The following is an 18,893-nucleotide window of genomic DNA, read 5'->3' on the forward strand; positions in this document are numbered from 1 at the left end:
TTTCCTCGCTACTCCATGTACCAATTAGATTGATTGATTTTATATTTTGGTAGATCGGGTTTTTCTGAACTTGTCGATACCAAATGTGTGTGTGTATGTGTGTATTTCAATTAGTGAAGGACAGAGTGAAATATACCGTATTTTTCGGATGATAAGACGCACTTTTCCTCCCAAAAATTTAAAATCTGAATATAGCTTTACCTGGGGGGGCCTGTCTTTACGGCGATCAAGTGCGTTCAGGGTGCCTGTGGCTGCATGCGGGCGGCAGCCGGGTGCCTGTGGCTGCATGCGTACGGGTGGCAGCCGGGTGCCTTTGGCTGCATGCGTGCGGGCGGCAGCCGGGTGCCTGTGGCTGCATGCGTGCGGGCGGCAGCCGGGTGCCTGTGGCTGCATGCGTGCGGGCGGCAGCCGGGTGCCTGTGGCTGCATGCGTGCGGACGGCAGTCGGGTGCCTGTGGGTGGGCGGGCGGCCTGCTGGCTGCCACTCTGTGCGTGCGGGCGGCTGTGCGGCAGGTTTCCCACTGTGTCCGCGGTCCCAGTTTCAAATGATGGCGCCGGGAGTGAGCACGTGCGCAGATGGAGCTCTTGGATGAGAGCTCCATCTCCGCATGCGCCGCTCCAGGCGCCATGATTTGAACCAGGACTGCGGACACTCACCGCACCAGCCTGCTGCACCACTCACCCGCTGCCACTACTGACCGCCCGCGCCTGCCACAACGGACCCGCCACGCCTGCCGCCACTGACCCACTGCGCCTGTCACCACGGATGCCGCCACAACAGGCCTGCCGCCACTGACCTGCTGCGCCTGTCGCCACGGACGCCGCCGCGCCTGCGTCCACTGACCCGCCGCGCCTGCCTGCACAACCTCTGCCTACTGTGACCCCGCTGCACTACCAGTGCTGCCCCCCTCCGGTAAGACAACACCGGAGTATAAGACGGACCCCATTTTTATTTTCTTTTACCTTTTTTATCTCTAAATTTGGGGTGCGTCTTATAATCCGGTGCGTCTTATAAAGTGAAAAATACGGTAAACCTTCAGAGAAGGAGGATACAGTAGAGAAGTGGCGTGTTCTTGGCACAGGCGCAGGATTTTGCCCGGCAATATGGATGAAGCAGGTGAGGTTATCCACACCTATGTTTTCGACTCTACCTGCAATAGGGCAGAGTGAAGTACCCCTGTGTGAGCAGGGAATATGTCTGCGCATGCACAAGATTTTGGAGACGTACGTGGATAGCGCAAGAGGTGTCATCCATGTTAATCACCACAAGAGGATGGTGAAAGTAGGGACAGGAGGCGCAGATTAGGATTGCCCATCGGACCAGACCATTTACATTCATGGCGGGAGATTTTATAAAGGCATTTGTGGGGTCTACAGAGGTGGTCAGGGGGTAATGTGCACCTTTTATAGAATGCAGCACAGGCGCTGCTTAAGGTGGTAGTTTTAGTTTCGAAGGCCAAAAATCTGGTGATGGGTTCCTTTTTAATAACTGAATTGTATTACAGTTTGTAAGGAAATGTTATAAAGTATATAATAAATTAATAAAATTAAAATGGAGTGTTTTTGACAAATAAAATTTAGTTTTATTCTTTGCAGATGACTGTACTGGGAGCTCAGAAGGACATCTGATATTCTCAGATTTTGCAACAGATACATGTGAAGAACATGTCATTACACCTAATACATCTGAATCCAAGGTCCTTTCTTCTGTTTCCTCAAAGACCAATCTGCAAAACGAAAGTCACAGAAGGGCTGTTGAACATAAAATAGCTTCCATAAGGGAGAAACCATTTTTTTGTTTAGAATGTGGTAAATGTTTTATTAACAAATCAAAACTTATTATACATCAGAGAATTCACACAGGGGAGAAGCGATTTTCATGTTCAGAATGTGGGAAATATTTTTCTAGGAATCGTGAACTTGTTTCACATCAGAGAATTCACACAGGGGAAAAGCCATTTTCATGTGCAGAATGTGGTAAATGTTTTTCTAGGAATCGTGAACTTGTTTCACATCAGAGAATTCACACAGGGGAAAAGCCATTTTCATGTTCAGAATGTGGGAAATGTTTTTCTACTAATTCATCTGTTCTTCGCCATCAGAGAATTCACACCGGGGAAAAGCCATTTTCTTGTACGGAATGTGGGAAATGTTTTTCTAGGAAATCTGAACTTGTTTCACATCAGAAAATTCACACAGGGGAAAAACCATTTTCATGTTCAGAATGTGGGAAATGGTTTTCTACTAAATCACATATTCTGCGACATCAGAGAGCTCACACAGGGGGGAAGCCATTTTCTTGTTCAGAATGTGGGAAATGTTTTTTTAGGAATAGCGAACTTGTTTTACATCAGAGAATTCACACAGGGGAAAAGCCATTTTCATGTTCAGAATGTGGGAAATGTTTTTCTACTAATTCATCTGTTCTTCGACATCAGAGAATTCACACAGGGGAAAAGCCATTTTCTTGTTCAGAATGTGGGAAATGTTTTTCTAATAATTCACTTGTTCTTCGACATCAGATAATTCACACAGGGGAAAAGCCATTTTCATGTTCAGGATGTGGGAAATGTTTTTCTACTATTTCACTTGTTCTTCGACATCAGAGAATTCACACAGGGGAAAAGCCATTTTCATGTACAGAATGTGGGAAATGTTTTTTTTGGAAATCTGAACTTGTTTCACATCAGAAAATTCACACAGGGGAAAAGCTATTTTCATGTTTAGAATGTGGGAAATTGTTTTCTACTAAATCACATGTTCTTCGACATCAGAGAATTCACACAGGGGAAAAGCCATTTTCTTGTTCAGAATGTGGGAAATGTTTTTCTAGGAAAGATGAACTTGTTTTACATCAGAGAATGCACACAGGGGAGAAGCTATTTTCATGTTCAGAATGTGGTAAATGTTCTAGTACAAAAGCTGATTTTGTTACTCATCAGAGAATTCACACAGGGGAGAAGCCATTTTCTTGTTCAGAATGTGGGAAATGTTTTTCTACTAAATCATATGTTGCTCAACATCTCAGAATTCATACAGGGGAAAAGCCATTTTGGTGTTCAGAATGTGGGAAATGTTTTTCTAGGAATCGTGAACTTGTCTCACATCATAGAATTCACACAGGGGAAAATCCAATTTCATGTTCAGAATGTGGGAAATGTTTTTCTACTATTTCACGTGTTCTTCAACATCAGAGAATTCACACAGGGGAAAAGCCATTTTCTTGTTCAGAATGTGGGAAATGTTTTTATACTAATTCACTTGTTCTTCGACATCAGAGAATTCACACAGGGGAGAAGCCATTTTCATGTTCAGAATGTGGGAAATGTTTTTCTACTCAATCACATGTTACTCGACATCAGCGAATTCACACAGGGTAAAAGCCATTTTCTTGTTCAGAATGTAGGAAACGTTTTTCTTGGAAAGCTGAACTTGTTTCACATCAGAAAATTCACACGGGGAGAAGCTATTTTTGTGTTCAGAATATGGAAATTGTTTTTTGGTTTGTTTTTTTTACTAAATCTGCACTTGCTAGACATCAAAAAATTCACAAAGGGAAGAAGCCATTTTCTTGTTCCAAATGTGGGAAATGTTGCTCTACAAAAACTGAATTTGTTAATCATCAGTGAATTCACACACAGGAGAAGCCTTTTTCATATTTAAGTGTGAAAAATGTGATACAGAGAAATATAGTCTTGATAGCCAACTGTTAACTCACACAGGGCAGAAACCATTTTCATATTCAGAATGTGCAAAATGATTTATAGAAAAATCAGATCTTGTACATCAAAGAAAGCACACAGGGAAGTAGCCATTTTCTTTTTATGCTCGGTACTAAACAGTGTGTGAGCTACTTGCAGTGTTTGAATGGCTCACACTGGGGATAACAACAGCTATCATATGTAGTGTGCACCATACCGTAAAAAAAATTGGAAAAAACCCTGCCCACGCTCCCTCACAAGTGTTCTGTTTATAGCTTGACGCATGTGGGTGGAGACCTGAAGTGCCAATTAGTGACTATAAATGAAATTCAGGTCAAGTCTGGGTTTCCAGAACCAAACTGTAAAAAAGTTTGGCTGGACTTGCACAACCCGAACTTCCATGGGTCCGCTCATCTCTATCAATGACCATTTGCTTTTGAAAATGAATTTGTATCCTAATACTACACTGATATATGAATAATGTATATAATATATTTTAAATTGGTATAACTGAAGCTTAAAAACATTGTCGGTGACCCTCATTTCCACCCTATGTGATATCGATCATGCACTGATGCTGCTATACATGATCAGGATGGTTTCTATGGTAACCATCTCATGCCCAGCTTGTCTCATCTAATTAATAAGGTGACCTGATAATTTGATGAGACCAGGGGCGAGAATAGAAATTATAGAGTCCAAAGCTAAAGTCAAAGTTGAAATCTCTTTCAAACCAATGACCCCTAAATAAAACTTACTTAGCATGGTTATGAAGTGTAAAATTTACAATTATTGACGACAGAGAAATGATAAATGTTTTGGTGCATGTACTCAAAAGTAGTGATGCCCTTTAGAGTCCCATCCATTATGAAACGCCTTCCATGGAGTCCATGCAGTAATGACTCCATGATGCCTCCCACACAATATCAGCACTACACATTTTATCCCTACTATAACCTCCACATGCACAGTATGATTCCTCAGTAGTACATTTAATTACAGAATATTACCCCTCCTCACACACATTTTGATGCACCTACAGTGCCCTCAGTGCAGTATGAGGCCAATACAGTGTTCTCAATAAAGAATGAAGCTGTAACTATGTCCCCAATACAGTATGAGGCAACCATCTTCCCCCTAATACAGTATGATGTCCCAGTTGTGTCCCTTAATAAGTCCACCGTTAGTCTCTTAATACAGTATACACTGTGTTTTTAACAAAGGACCCAGGAGTATATATTATACCAAATGTTTAAATATTTTATTATTTCAAAAAAACTTAAATAAAAAAACACAAATTTACATATATTTTTATAAAATCAAAGACTATATAACACCAAAAAAATGAAAAAATGTGGATGATTTCCTGATTGAAATTACTAAATATCTATCAAAGTGGGACTATTTCTTGTGGTTTTTCCATATCTCATTTAATAAATATTCATCAACGAAAAAACTAGAAAACCACATCACAGTATAAAATTGCGAAATTCCCACTCAATTTTCTGTGCTGGCAAAAAAAACATAAACAGCCGGTATCAATTGCATATATACACTTTGCTTCTTGCATTCACTACAAATAACCCATAGAATATATAAAATTATCAAAAAATATATATTTTTTTTTATATTTTATATTGGCATAAATGTGTGAAAAAATTGGATGGAGCAATGTGCACTAATATGATCTTAAAATATATATACAATTTTGCCTAAAGGGTTAAATAGATGATAAGGGCGGCACTAGAAATATAAATTATTTCTCTAAAAATCCATCCTTATTAACCCCTTAACGACTCTTGACGTACTGGGTACGTCAAGTTGACATGGTGCTAAACGACCCATGACGTACCCAGTATGTCATGGCGAAATCGCGGCCCCGGAGCCCGGGTGAGTGCAATCAGTTTACAAAAACCTGAGATTCGGGGAGGAGGGGACCTCTGCCTGACCTCAGGAGGGGTGGTGCCTCCTCCCTGGACCTACAGAGGCTGTGATTGGCTGACGAACACCGCTCAGCCAATCACAGCCACTGTAATGTTTCAGCCATTGAAAATGGCTGGAACAATGAAATCCAGCCCTGATCAGTGCAGCTGTAGCACTGGCCATTGGCTGGAGCTGGGTGATCGGTGCTTCACCCGCCACCAGCTCTGATTGGAGAGATCGGCCTTGTGACTGATCTCTCCAGTCACCGTGGACCTGGGGCCGGTGAGCACTCCCCTCCGCTTTACTCCGTCTGTGGAAGCCGAGGGGAGCGATCCCTGCAAGTGCCCTGGTAAGCCCCTGGCCCCGATCCGCTGCCACCGCCGCCGATCTATCTGCTGCAGCCGCCTCCATCTGCCACCGCTCTCCCCCATCAGTCGCTGCCCCCCTTCGTGATCTCCTGCCCGCTCTCTCCCATCCTCATCTGCTGCCCGCCTCCGCCATCTCACCTTCCCGATCTGCCGCCAGCCTCCGCCATCTCACCTTCCCGATCTGCCGCCGGCTTCCGCCATCTCACCTTCCCGATCTGCCGCCGGCCTCCGCCATTTCACCTTCCGGATCTGCCGCCCGCCTCCGCCATCTCACCTTCCCGATCTGCCGCCCGCCTCCGCCATCTCTCCTTCCCGATCTGCCGCCGGCCTCCGCCATCTCACCTTCCCGATCTGCCGCCGGCCTTCGCCATCTCACCTTTCCGATCTGCCGCCCGCCTCCGCCATCTCACCTTCCCGATCTGCCGCCCGCCTCCGCCATCTCACTTTCCCGATCTGCCGCCCGCCTCCGCCATCTCACCTTCCCGATCTGCCGCCCGCCTCCGCCATCTCATCTTCCCGATCTGCCGCCCGCCTCCGCCATCTCACCTTCGCGATTTGCCGCCGGCCTCCGCCATCTCACCTTCCCGATCTGCCGCCCGCCTCCGCCATCTCACCTTCCCGATCTGCCGCCCGCCTCCGCCATCTCACCTTCCCGATCTGCTACCCCCTTCCCCATCTCACCCTCCCCGATCTGCTGCCCGCTCTCCCTCATCATCTGCTGCCCCCTCCCTGTTCTGCTGCCCCCTCTCTCATCCTCCCTGATCTGCTGCCTGCTCTTTTCCATCCTCTTCATCTGAAGCCCCCTCCCCCATCTCACCCTCCTGGATCTGCTGCCCACTCTCCCTCATCAGCTGCTGCCCCCCTCCCTGTTCTGCTGCCCCCTCTCTCACCCTCCCTGATCTGCTGTCTGCTCTCTCCCATACTCTTCATCTGAAGCCCCCTCCACCACCTCTCATCCTCCCCGATCTGCTGCCCCTCCACCACCTCTCACCCTGATCTGCTGCCCGCCCTCTCCCATTCTCCACCGCTCTTCCATCTGCCGCGCCCTCTCCCATCCTCAGTTGCGCCCTCTCCCATCCTCCATCCATCTTTTTTTTCATCCCACCTAGTCCCCCCCCATTTTGCAGCACATCCGTGCGTGCGTCCTGATTTTTTTTCTGTAAACTAAGAAAGAGAAATACAAATAAACTTAGTTTAGGGCCAGTAAAATTATACTGTAGTAATCGGCAACTACAGTATTTTTTACTGAATATTGTAAGGGTCAGCCCAGTGCCACACGTGAGAGCGATGCACGAGTCTCACATCGCATCATCCGGCACGGTCGCTCTCTTCCAGACAGGAATGTGCGGCTGTGCCGGATGATGCGATGCGAGATTCGTGCATCGCTCTCACATGTGGCACTTGCCATAGTGTCAGTTGCAGGCGCTCATTATTTTATTATTTTTTTTACTGACATCTTTATTTTTTATTTCGCCAAACTAATTTTTTTGTATGGGGGGGTCTAGTTTCCAAAATGGGGTCACATGTGGGGGAGCTCCATTGTTTAGGCACCTCAGGGGGTCTCCAAATGCAACATGGCATCCGCTAATAATTCCAAACAATTTTGCTGTGAAATGGCGCTCCTCTTCTGAGCCCTGCCGTGTGCCCAAACAATTGATTTCCACCACATATGAGGTATCTGTGTACTCAGGAGAAATTGCACAATATGTTTTATGGTGCATTTTTTCCTGATACCCTTGTGAAAAAAAAAGCTACCTGTTTGAAAAAACAATTTTGTGGTATAAAAAAATATATTTTCACGGCTGAACATTACAAACGTTTGTAAAGCCTCCAGGGGTTCAAAGTGCTCACTAAACAGCTAGATAAATTCCATGAGGGGTCTAGTTTCCAAAATTGGGTCAATTGTGGGGGAGCTCCATTGTTTAGGCACCTCAGGGGGGTCTCCAAACGCAACATGGCATCCACTAATTATTCCAACCAATTTTGCTGTGAAAGGGCGCTCCTTCTCTTCTGAGCCCCGCCGTGAGCCCAAACAATTGATTTCCACCACATATAAGGTATCTGCGTACTCAGGAGAAAATGGACAATACATTTTATGGTGCATTTTTTCCTGATACCCTTGTGAAAAAAAAGCTACCTAGTTGAAGCAACAGTTTTGTGGTAAAAAAAATTTTTTTCTTTTCACGGCTCAACGTTATAAACTTCTGTGAAGCCCCCAGGGGTTCAAAGTGCACGTCAAACATCTAGAAAAATTATTTGAGGGCTCTAGTTTCCAAAATGGGGTCACTTGTGGGGGAGCTCCATTGTTTAGGCACCTCAGGGGGTCTTCAAACCCGACATGGCGTCCGCTAATGAGTGCAGCTAATTTTGCACTCAAAAATTCAAATGGCACTCCTTGCCTTCCGAGTCCTGTCGTGTGCCCAAGCATTTGATTTCCACCACATATGAGGTATCTGCGTACTCAGGAGAAAATGGAAAATACATTTTATGGTGCATTTTTCCTGATACCCTTGTGAAAATGCTAAATTTTATGGCTAAAGTAACATTTTTGTAAAAAAGTAAAATTTTCATTTTTTCCTTCTACATTGCTTTGGTTGCTGTGAAGCTCCTAAAGGGTTAATAAACTTCTTGGATGTGGTTTTGAGCAGAGTGAGGGGTGCAGATTTTAGAATGGGGTCACTTTTGGGTATTTTCTGTCGCCTAGGTTTCTCAAATCACTCCAAATTTGATGTGGTACCTGAAAAAAACTTTTTTGTAAATTTTGTTGGAAAAATGAGAAATTGCTGATGAACTTTGAACCCTTCTAACTTCCTAAAGGAAAAAAAAAATTGTTTCAAAAATTCTGCTGGTGTAAAGCAGACATGTGGGAAATGTTATTTAGTAACTATTTTGTGTGACATATCTCTCAGATTTATGGGCATAAAATTTTAAATTTTGAAAATTGCGACATTTTCAAAACCTTCGCCAAATTTCCGAAATTTTCACAAATAAACACAAAATATATCTGCCTAAATTTACCACTGACATGAAGTACAATATGACACAAAAATACAATGTCAGAATCGCCAGGATCCGTTGAAGCGTTCCAGAGTTATAACCTGTCAAAGTGACACTGGTAAAAATTGCAAAAAATGGCCGGGTCTTTAAGGTGAAAACAGGCTGGGGGCTGAAGGGGTTAAATTGCAAAAAACATATTATTTAATTACACCAATCACGGCTTTTTGCACCAACGACCAAAATAGATTTATACTAAGCGGTTTAATGCATTGCTCAAGCGGCATTAGTACAAGTAAATGATATCACCGCTAAAAGTATAATTCCATCGAGAATGCAGGAAACCACAAAATACCAATATATATTCTAGATTATTGCACAGATGGCCGTAGAATAGATTATACAGGCGGAACCAGAAATATAAATTAGATTTAATTATACCAATCCCGGCTTTTTGCACCAACGGCCAAAATAGGCTTATACTAAGGCTGCTTTCACACATCTGAATTTTCCTGTGCGGCACAATCTGGCACTTTGCAGAAAAACGCAACCGTTTTTCTTTGCCGCCGGTTGCGGGTTTTTTGCATAGACTTCCATTAGTGCCATATTGTGCCGCATGAGTTTGCGTTCCGTCCGTTTTTTGCGGCACATTTAGCCGATGCGGCGGCCGGATGGAACGTTGCCTGGCACGTTTTTTTGTCCGGCAAAAAAAAACCGCATCACGCCGCATCCGGCCGATGCGGCGCTTTTTTTTAATGCTTGCCTATGGACGCCGGATGCGGCGCGATTCGGCAAAAACCATATCCGGCCGCCACATGCGGTTTTTTGCTATGCGCATGCTCAGTAGCATGCCGCAACCAGCAAAAAACGGACGGGCCGCATGTAAAAACTTATGCAAAGGATGTGGTTTTTTCGCCGCATCCGTTGCATAGGTTTTAGAGCCGGATTTAGCCTCAGTGCTAAAACCGGATGTGTGAAAGCAGCCTAAGCGGTTTTATGCATCGCTCAAGCGGCTTTAGTACAAGTAAATTATATCACCGCTAAAAGAACAATTCTATCGAGAATGCAGAAAACCACAAAAATGCTAATATATTCTAGATTATTGCACAGATGGCCATAGCGCAAGAAAAATTTAGCTGCCTCAAAGTAACAATGGCATTATAAAGTGCACATATTCGCAGAGTTAACTTACAAGTCCACAAAATCAGGAAAGCCCTCCACAGCCTCGACGCACGTTTCAAGTAGAACCTTTTCTTCAGGAGGCTCAAGTCAAGGCAGAGGAGGGTCACCTTTTAAATCATAGCAACGCATTTGGTGGAACTGTAGTCTGCAATTACCCTGGCTTAGAACTTAAATTACCAGATGAATAGCGGCGCATATGCAGAGGCCGCAGACCGTATAAGAGAGCTTCAACACTGCGGCTGTGCAAAGCACATGCACCTGGCCGTCATTAAAGATAGCACATATGCATATTGCTCTGCATGTTAACCACCATATAAAAGCCCCACCATCCGCAGTCCTCCACATATGCGCACTATCAGTCACATAAATACTGAAGTAGTTTTCCAGACATGCACCATATGCACTCCAAGAGACCAATCATTTGGGCTAAATTTAACCCTTTCACTCTCCACCATATAGATAAATGTAAATCATTTAATAGACATATTCAAGTATGAAATTATTTAGCCTAATTCAATGAAATTCGAGTTTCATATTCATATTAAAAACTAATCAAAAATACATCTCTATCACCATATATAAATAGAATATGAAAAAATACAAATGAAAAGGATGCAAATGAAAAAAATAGAAATAGAAAAATTGAAATTGAAAAAAATGATGAATGGATAAAAATAACCATTTCATTCCAAGTGAATGTTCCATTCCTATTTCTTATATCATGAAGAAAAAAGGGCCCATCTTCAGTCCCATCATATATATACTGTATATCAATTGAAGAAATAAATAAACAAAAAAATGAGAATTATTAGAAAAATACAAACATTATTGAAAATATCAAAAAATAATCACTAAAAGATTAAAAAAAAACCACCCTAACCCCTAAAAACCAAGAAGATCATACATGACTATTTACGAAAAACTAGAAAATCCAAAGCTTTCATTTAAATACTAATACAGGACTGATAGAACCCAGCTTGTAAATCCACCAGCTTTCTCTTTTAGAGAGGGCCTTGAAGAGATTGCCACCTCGTACCCCCAAATCCACCTGATCAATTGCCTTTATGTTTAAAAACCTTGCATCAGATTTATGGTACAATTTAAAATGCTTCGCCAGAGTTTTTAGTTGGTTCAAATCCTTTACTGTTTTTGCCTTTTCTATATCTCTGACATGTTCTCGCACCCTGATTTTAAGTTCATGGGTGGTCATCCCCACGTATATCCGCTCACATGGACATGTAGCGTGGTATATGACCCCCTTTGAACATGTCAAAGTATGTAGAATCCTAAATGTCCTCGTCCCTTCGGCATTTTTAAATTGTTTTGTTTAATTAGATTCCCGCATGCTTTACATAATCCACAGGGGTAAAACCCTTGTAGATCCTGTCTGGCCATCTTTTTCACTCCTGAAGGTAGGTAATGGCTACGAACTAAATGATCCCCAAGATTTGGAGACCTTTTAGCCGTAATGAGAGGTTTCGCTGGAAGGATCTGTTTCAACATCACATCAGTAAAAAGAATATTCCAATATTTGTAGATAATTTCTTTAATTTGGTCCCAATAATTATTATATGGAGTGATCAATCTCACCTCACCATTTTCTTTTACCTTGGAATCGATAGTGTTTTTATAAATCAATTAATTTCTTGTTGCATTGCAAGTTTCAGAGCCTTCCTAATTGGGCGATGTCCATACCACCTCTCCCTAAATCTTTTGTACATATCTCAAGCCTGAGTCTCGAAATCCTCCTCCGTGGAGCATATTCTTCTTAGCTGAAGGAATTGACCTGTAGGAATTCCCCTAATAGTACTAGAAGGATGCGAGGAACTGGCATGTAAGACCGTATTGGTCGCAGTAGGTTTTCTAAAAAGATCAGTCACTAACTCACCCCTCACCTCAGTCTGAATGCTAACATCCAAGAAGTTCACACTCCGGCCATATTCATAAGTCCGTTTGATGTTTTTCGTATTCTGGTTAAGGTGCTTTATCGTGACATCCAGCTCATCCGGGGTACCCTCCCAGATGAACCAGATGTCATTGATGTATCTAATCCAATTACGGATTTTGTCTACTCCCACACTTGATTTGTCAAAAAAATTTCCCATTCCCAAGCTCCAAGGAACAGATTGGCATATGATGGGGCACAAGCCGCCCCCATCGCCGTTCCCTGGAGTTGGAGATAAATTTGTCCCATGAATATAAAAATATTGTGGGTTAAGACAAAATCCAGGACCTGCATGATCAAATCAATCAACACAGGGTGCAAAGTGCTCATCTTAAAAAACCAGGACACTGCTTCCATTCCATCCTGGTGTCGGATGGATGTGTATAAGCTTTCCACATCCACCACGACCATCATAGAATCTTCCAGGAGCTGTAAACCGTCAAAGTGTAACAAAGCAGATTTGGTTTCCCTAACAAAAGAGGGGAGAGTGGCTACAATCGATTTTAAATAATGGTCCACAAACTGACATGCCAGTTTACACACCCCCTCATTCCCAGAGACTATAGGTCTCCCGGGTGGATCCAACATATTTTTACGGATTTTAGGAATGAGATAGAAGGTGGGCAGACGTGGCATTCTTGATGTAAAATTATCCAGCAATTTTTTTTAAATGATATTTTTTATCATAGGCCATATTGAAAATTTCATTCAGTTCTGATTGAAATTCTGTTATTGGATTCATCATCAGTCTCATATAACACTGTTTATTGGCCAATAATTTAAATGCTTGTTTTTCATACAAGTCATTTGGCCAAATTACTAGATTACTGCCTTTGTCAGCCAGTTTGAACACCACGTCTGGCCACCCCTCCATCTCAGAATTTCGCAATTTTATACTGTGATTGGTTTTCTCGTTGATGAATATTTATTAAATGAGATATGAAAATACCACAAGAAATAGTTAGTCCCACTTTGATAGATATTTTGTAATTTCAATCAGGAAATTCTCCACATTTTTTCACGTTTTCCCATTTTTTGGTGTGATATTGTCTTTGATTTTATAAAAAAAATATGTAAATTTGTGTGTTTTTTGATTTGTTTTTTTTAAATATTAAATATTTAAACATTTGGTATAATATACTCCTGTGTAGAGTTGAGCGCGGTTCGTGGTTCGTGGTTCTCCAGTTCTAGGCTCGAGTGATTTTGGGGCCTGTTCTAGATCGAACTAGAACTCGAGCTTTTTGCAAAAGCTCGATAGTTCTAGAAACGTTCGAGAACGGTTCTAGCAGCAAAAAAACAGCTAATTCCTAGCTGGCTTTCCGCTGTAATAGTGTAAGTCACTCTGTGACTCACACTATTATGACATTTCAGTGTATAGTGTGCGTGAACAGCGCCTTCAGATCACTCCTGTTTGTATAATGGCGATCGCCATTTTTTTTTTTTTTTTCCTTGTCTTCCTTCCCTAAGCGCGCGCGTCTTGTGAGGCGGGCCAGCATGTCAGCCAATCCCAGACACACACACAGCTAAGTGGACTTTTAGCCAGAGAAGCAACGGCATGTGTGATAGGATGTCCATGTCACATGTCCCTGCATTATAAAACCGGACATTTTCCTCCAGCACGCCATTATCTCTTCTGCGTCCTTGGTGTCAGACATCACTGGCGCAGCTCCGTCCCGACTGAGTCCTATCGCCGATACTGCTGTATACACAGCGCTGGACAGCTTAGGGAGAGCACTTTCTATAAGTCCTTTTAAGGGCTCGTACGGGCAGGGTCAGAGCCATAGGTGACAGGTCCTGAAAACAGAGTAGGTCAGGGATTTCGTCGCTGCATTTCCCCATTAGGAGGGAATAGAAAGGCAGGCTTCCATTCCTCTACCCAGAGCCCCACAATCCTGGCACTGTACCCTCCTGTCCTCTGCACACTCCAACTCATTATAACTAAGCCATTATACTAGCAAACAGTCAGTGTACCTAGTGGCATCCTAAACGTGGCTATTGGACTTTGCTATAGTCCCACTAGTGCAAAGACATTTGCAGCACCTCTACCTGCATTGCACACTCCAACTCATTATAACTAAGCCATTATACTAGCAAACAGTCAGTGTACCTAGTGGCATCCTAAACGTGGCTATTGTACTTTTGTCTAGTCACACTAGTGCAAAGATATTTGCAGCACGTCTGCCTGCATTGCACACTCAAACTCTTTTTAACTAAGCCATTATACTAGCAAACAGTCAGTGTACCTAGTGGCATCCTAAACGTGGCTATTGGACTTTTGTGTAGTCACACTAGTGGAAAGATATTTGCAGCACGTCTGCCTGCATTGCACACTCAAACTCTTTTTAACTAAGCCATTATACTAGCAAACAGTCAGTGTACCTAGTGGCATCCTAAACGTGGCTATTGTACTTTTGTCTAGTCACACTAGTGCAAAGATATTTGCAGCACGTCTGCCTGCATTGCACACTCAAACTCTTTTGAACTAAGCCATTATACTAGCAAACACTCAGTGTACCTAGTGGCATCCTAAACGTGGCTATTGGACTTTTGTCTAGTCACACTAGTGCAAAGATATTTGCAGCACGTCTGCCTGCATTGCACACTCAAACTCTTTTTAACTAAGCCATTATACTAGCAAACAGTCAGTGTACCTAGTGGCATCCTAAACGTGGCTATTGGGCTTTTGTCTAGTCACACTAGTGCAAAGATATTTGCAGCACGTCTGCCTGCATTGCACACTCAAACTCTTTTTAACTAAGCCATTATACTAGCAAACAGTCAGTGTACCTAGTGGCATCCTAAACGTGGCTATTGTACTTTTGTCTAGTCACACTAGTGCAAAGATATTTGCAGCACGTCTGCCTGCATTGCACACTCAAACTCTTTTTAACTAAGCCATTATACTAGCAAACAGTCAGTGTACCTAGTGGCATCCTAAACGTGGCTATTGTACTTTTGTCTAGTCACACTAGTGCAAAGATATTTGCAGCACGTCTGCCTGCATTGCACACTCAAACTCTTTTTAACTAAGCCATTATACTAGCAAACACTCAGTGTACCTAGTGGCATCCTAAACGTGGCTATTGGACTTTTGTCTAGTCACACTAGTGCAAAGATATTTGCAGCACGTCTGCCTGCATTGCACACTCAAACTCATTGTTACTAATACATTATAATACCAAAAATTGAGTAAACTTAGTGTCATACAAGAAGTGGCTGTTGTACTCCATTAATGCCCCACTGGTGCAAATCTATGTGCAGCACCTCTGCATGACACCCTCCTGCTCTGTTTTTAATAAGCTATAATGATAGCAAAAAATACTGCCATTTAGTGGCATCATAGAACTGGATGTTGTATTTCATTATTGTCCCACTGGTGCCAAGCTATTTCTAGCACCTGTGCAGGACACCCTCATGCTCTGTTTTTAATAAGCTATAATGATAGCAAAAAATACTGCCATTTAGTGGCATCATAGAACTGTCTGTTGTATTTTATTATTGTCTCACTGGTGCCAAGCTATTTCTAGCACCTGTGCAGGACACCCTCATGCTCTGTTTTTAATAAGCTATAATGATAGCAAAAAATACTGCCATTTAGTGTCATCATAGAACTGGATGTTGTATTTCATTATTGTCCCACTGGTGCCAAGCTATTTCTAGCACCTGTGCAGGACACCCTCATGCAGATTTTGCTACGCTAATGTTATAGCAAACTCAGGGAATTCATTGCTGCATTTGATAATTCGGAGGGATATAAAGTGAGGCTTTCTTTAGCTTTTCCTTCTGTTCATAGACAGCATCTCCAAGTCCACACCCGAAGAGCAATTTCTCCTCCACGTTTAAGTGTGGAGAGGCAGCTAGTGCGCATGCGTGTGCTGATTTACCCCAGCTGCAGCCTAACTACAGTGTTTCGCCTAGTGAGTATGCTCAGCCTGACTGTGCCATTCCTGACGCTAAGTCTTCATTTCGGGATACAGCGCATGCTCCCACACTTAGTGTGAAAACCCTCTTTGCACAGGTACTTGCATTCCGTGCCGGGTCTAAGTCCTGTTTTGTGCCTAGACACCATGCTAAAGCTGATAGTCTTTATTCAGAGACTCTATTTCATGCAACTGACCATGCTCAGGCACTTACTGCATCAGAGACTAGGTCCGGTAATGAACTCTTTGGCCCTGCCCCTGATGTGGGGGGGCCCATATAGACCACAGGGCATCAGGTGTCCTGACGATGTGGCCAGGCCACTCCCAAATGGCTTGCAGAGGCCCGCCCCTATGACTTGTCACCTCATTATTGATGGTCAGACGATGACTGTTGAGGTGTTTGGGTCATGACAGCCATGAGGTCATCATTCAAGTTGCGGTTCCAAATAGGACGCTAGTTATGCCACTCATGACGTGTCACTCTGCTTTTGTCTCCAGGAGGTGCATTGTGGTCCACCCTGGTTTGGGGCGGACCCAGGTTATAGAAGGTGCTGGAGACAACAAGGAGGTGCGCAGTCTTCTATTATGCTCCGAAAGAGCACACCTCCATGTGTTGAACCCATTGTGGCTTTAGGCCAGAGGTAGGCAGTGATAGGGCGTTGATGCAGGCCGCCACCACAGTTGGTAACGCAGAACGGTTAAGACCAGCTCCTGTCCTACAAGTCCTGCTTGTGCAGCCCAGTGGCATTAACAGGCCTGCTGCTGCTGATGCGCCTGCTGTTCACAGGTGTGGCCCCAATGCACACGGTCAGCGTACTGAATGGCCCCTGTGATGTTAACAGGGAGTTCCTGGGCTGGGTGGGCGTGTGGACCCTGTGACGCTAACAGGGCTCCCTGTCTCAAGATCCAAGTGGCGTCTAACTTGGTTCAGGCTACTATTAGTTTCATAGCCACACAGCTCTGTATCCTCCACCGAACCTTCCAGTTGCCAACCTCTCCTTTTCCATCTGGGAGCACGGTGGACACTGACTGCTGATGGGGATATATACCTTTATCTTTCTTTTCTTATTAATTTTCGTTATATAGCGGTAACATAGTATATACCACCTTATCCAAATCTGCCAGTCCCACCGTAACAGATGGTGTTTCTTCATCAAATGTTACTTTTGCTTAACCACCAAACCCACGGACCAAAACTTTTTTCCCCTTTCCAACACACCTGTTCCCCTCCGCATCTGTCCTTTTTCAACTCATTTTGTATATGACCAAAAGTGCAACTCTGCAGGGACACCGTACTCAATGGCATCTCAGCACAACAGCCACCCCTCGGTCCCTCAGATGTGGACAAGTAAAAGACCATTTCCTCCTATCCATGACAAAGCGTTGAGATTCACTCTGTGCAGCACTGGTGTTTAGTGGAAAAGCAGATCTAAGATTGCGTACCACATTCTGCAGATACTCCTGTATACGTGCGTCCCTTTCTATGGCAGGAATTATTTCGCCAAATTTTGTCTTGTACCGGGGATCTAACAGTGTGGCAACCCAGTAGTCAGGATTACTTTGAATTCGTACAATCCGAGGGTCATGTTGTAGGTAGTGCAGCAAGAAGGCGCTCATGTGTCTTGTGCATCCAGGAGGACCAAGTCCTTGGTGTGTTGGTGGCAGAGAGGTGAGAATCGTGCCTCCTTCCTCTGCCCTCTCCCCACAACCTCGCACAACCGAAATGTGAGCAAGCTCTCACTCATCTGCTGAGTCTTCCATGCCCATCGCCAGTTCGTCCTCCATTTCTTCATGGGCTCCTGCACCTTCCTCAACACTTTTTGCTGGTACTATGCGCCCTTGTTAATCCCTCTCCCTCACCATGACTGCCGCATAGGTGCCGCTGACCATCTGGACCTCGTAGATCTTGTTATCCCTTCCGCATATGACTCCTCCTGTACTTCCTCCCCTTCCTCTTGTCCCAACACCTGACTCCGAATAATAATTACAGTGTGCTCCATCATGTAGATGACCAGAATTGTCACGCTGAGAATGACATTGCCAGTGCTAAACATCTTCGTCGACATTTGTAAACTGTGTAGCAGGGTGCATAGGTCCTTGATCTGACACCACTCCAGCAGCGTGATCTGCACCACCTCTGGATCAAGTTATCCCAGGCTATATGTCATAACGTATTGCAGCAGGGTTCGGCGGTGCTGCCACAAACGCTGCAACATGTGCAGATTCAAATTCCTGCGTGTGGGCACATCGCATTTCAGGCGTTTAACCGCCAGACCTAAAGACTTCTGTAGCGACGAAAGTTGTTGAGCTGCTGTGTGCGCACGATGGAAGTGAGCACATAGCGAGCACAAGGCCATGTAGGCCGTGATGGTGTTTTAAAAATTGCTGGAGAATTAGGTTCAACACGTGAGCCATACAAGGCACGTGTGTCACATTGCCCTGACGATGGCCCGCAGCCAGGTTTGCATCATTGCCGCACACGGCTGTTAAGTCACCAACGGAGTACGCTCCGTCAATTTGTACTCCGGTCGCCAGATGACAACGTGTTCCTTTCATGCATAGTGCTGATGATGGGAGAGGAGTCAATGCCAGCGGCGCAGGTGGACGCAGGTTATGCTCACCCACTGGGCTGTATTACCTTGACAGATGCAGAATCTCTGGCTGAATGTAGCTGGTGGGTATCTCACAGATGAAATACCATCATTCAGCTACAACCAATGGGAAGACACCACACCCTTTTTTATGCCCATCCTGTCTGCAGACCACTGCCAGACATAGCTCTGCTTTTACCCACAGTTCAGTTTTATGATTTTGTGTGCTTGTTACCTGACTACTTTTCCTGCTTGCTGTTTATGTACCTT

General features: G+C 44.0%; 1 protein-coding gene across 1 annotated transcript in view; it reads left to right on the forward strand.

Moving 5' to 3' along the window:
* LOC142311968 (uncharacterized) overlaps positions 1–4,458 on the forward strand; it is an 89,067-nt gene extending 84,609 nt beyond the window's left edge. Inside the window, 1 exon segment of the mRNA XM_075350831.1 lies at positions 1,596–4,458. Within this exon segment, the coding sequence (XP_075206946.1) occupies positions 1,596–3,628 (2,033 nt within the window). The 3' untranslated portion in view covers positions 3,629–4,458.
* The last annotated feature ends 14,435 nt before the right edge of the window (positions 4,459–18,893 follow it).

This window comes from Anomaloglossus baeobatrachus, chromosome 5 (genome assembly GCF_048569485.1).
Source record: "Anomaloglossus baeobatrachus isolate aAnoBae1 chromosome 5, aAnoBae1.hap1, whole genome shotgun sequence".
Taxonomy (NCBI): Eukaryota; Metazoa; Chordata; class Amphibia; order Anura; family Aromobatidae; genus Anomaloglossus; species Anomaloglossus baeobatrachus.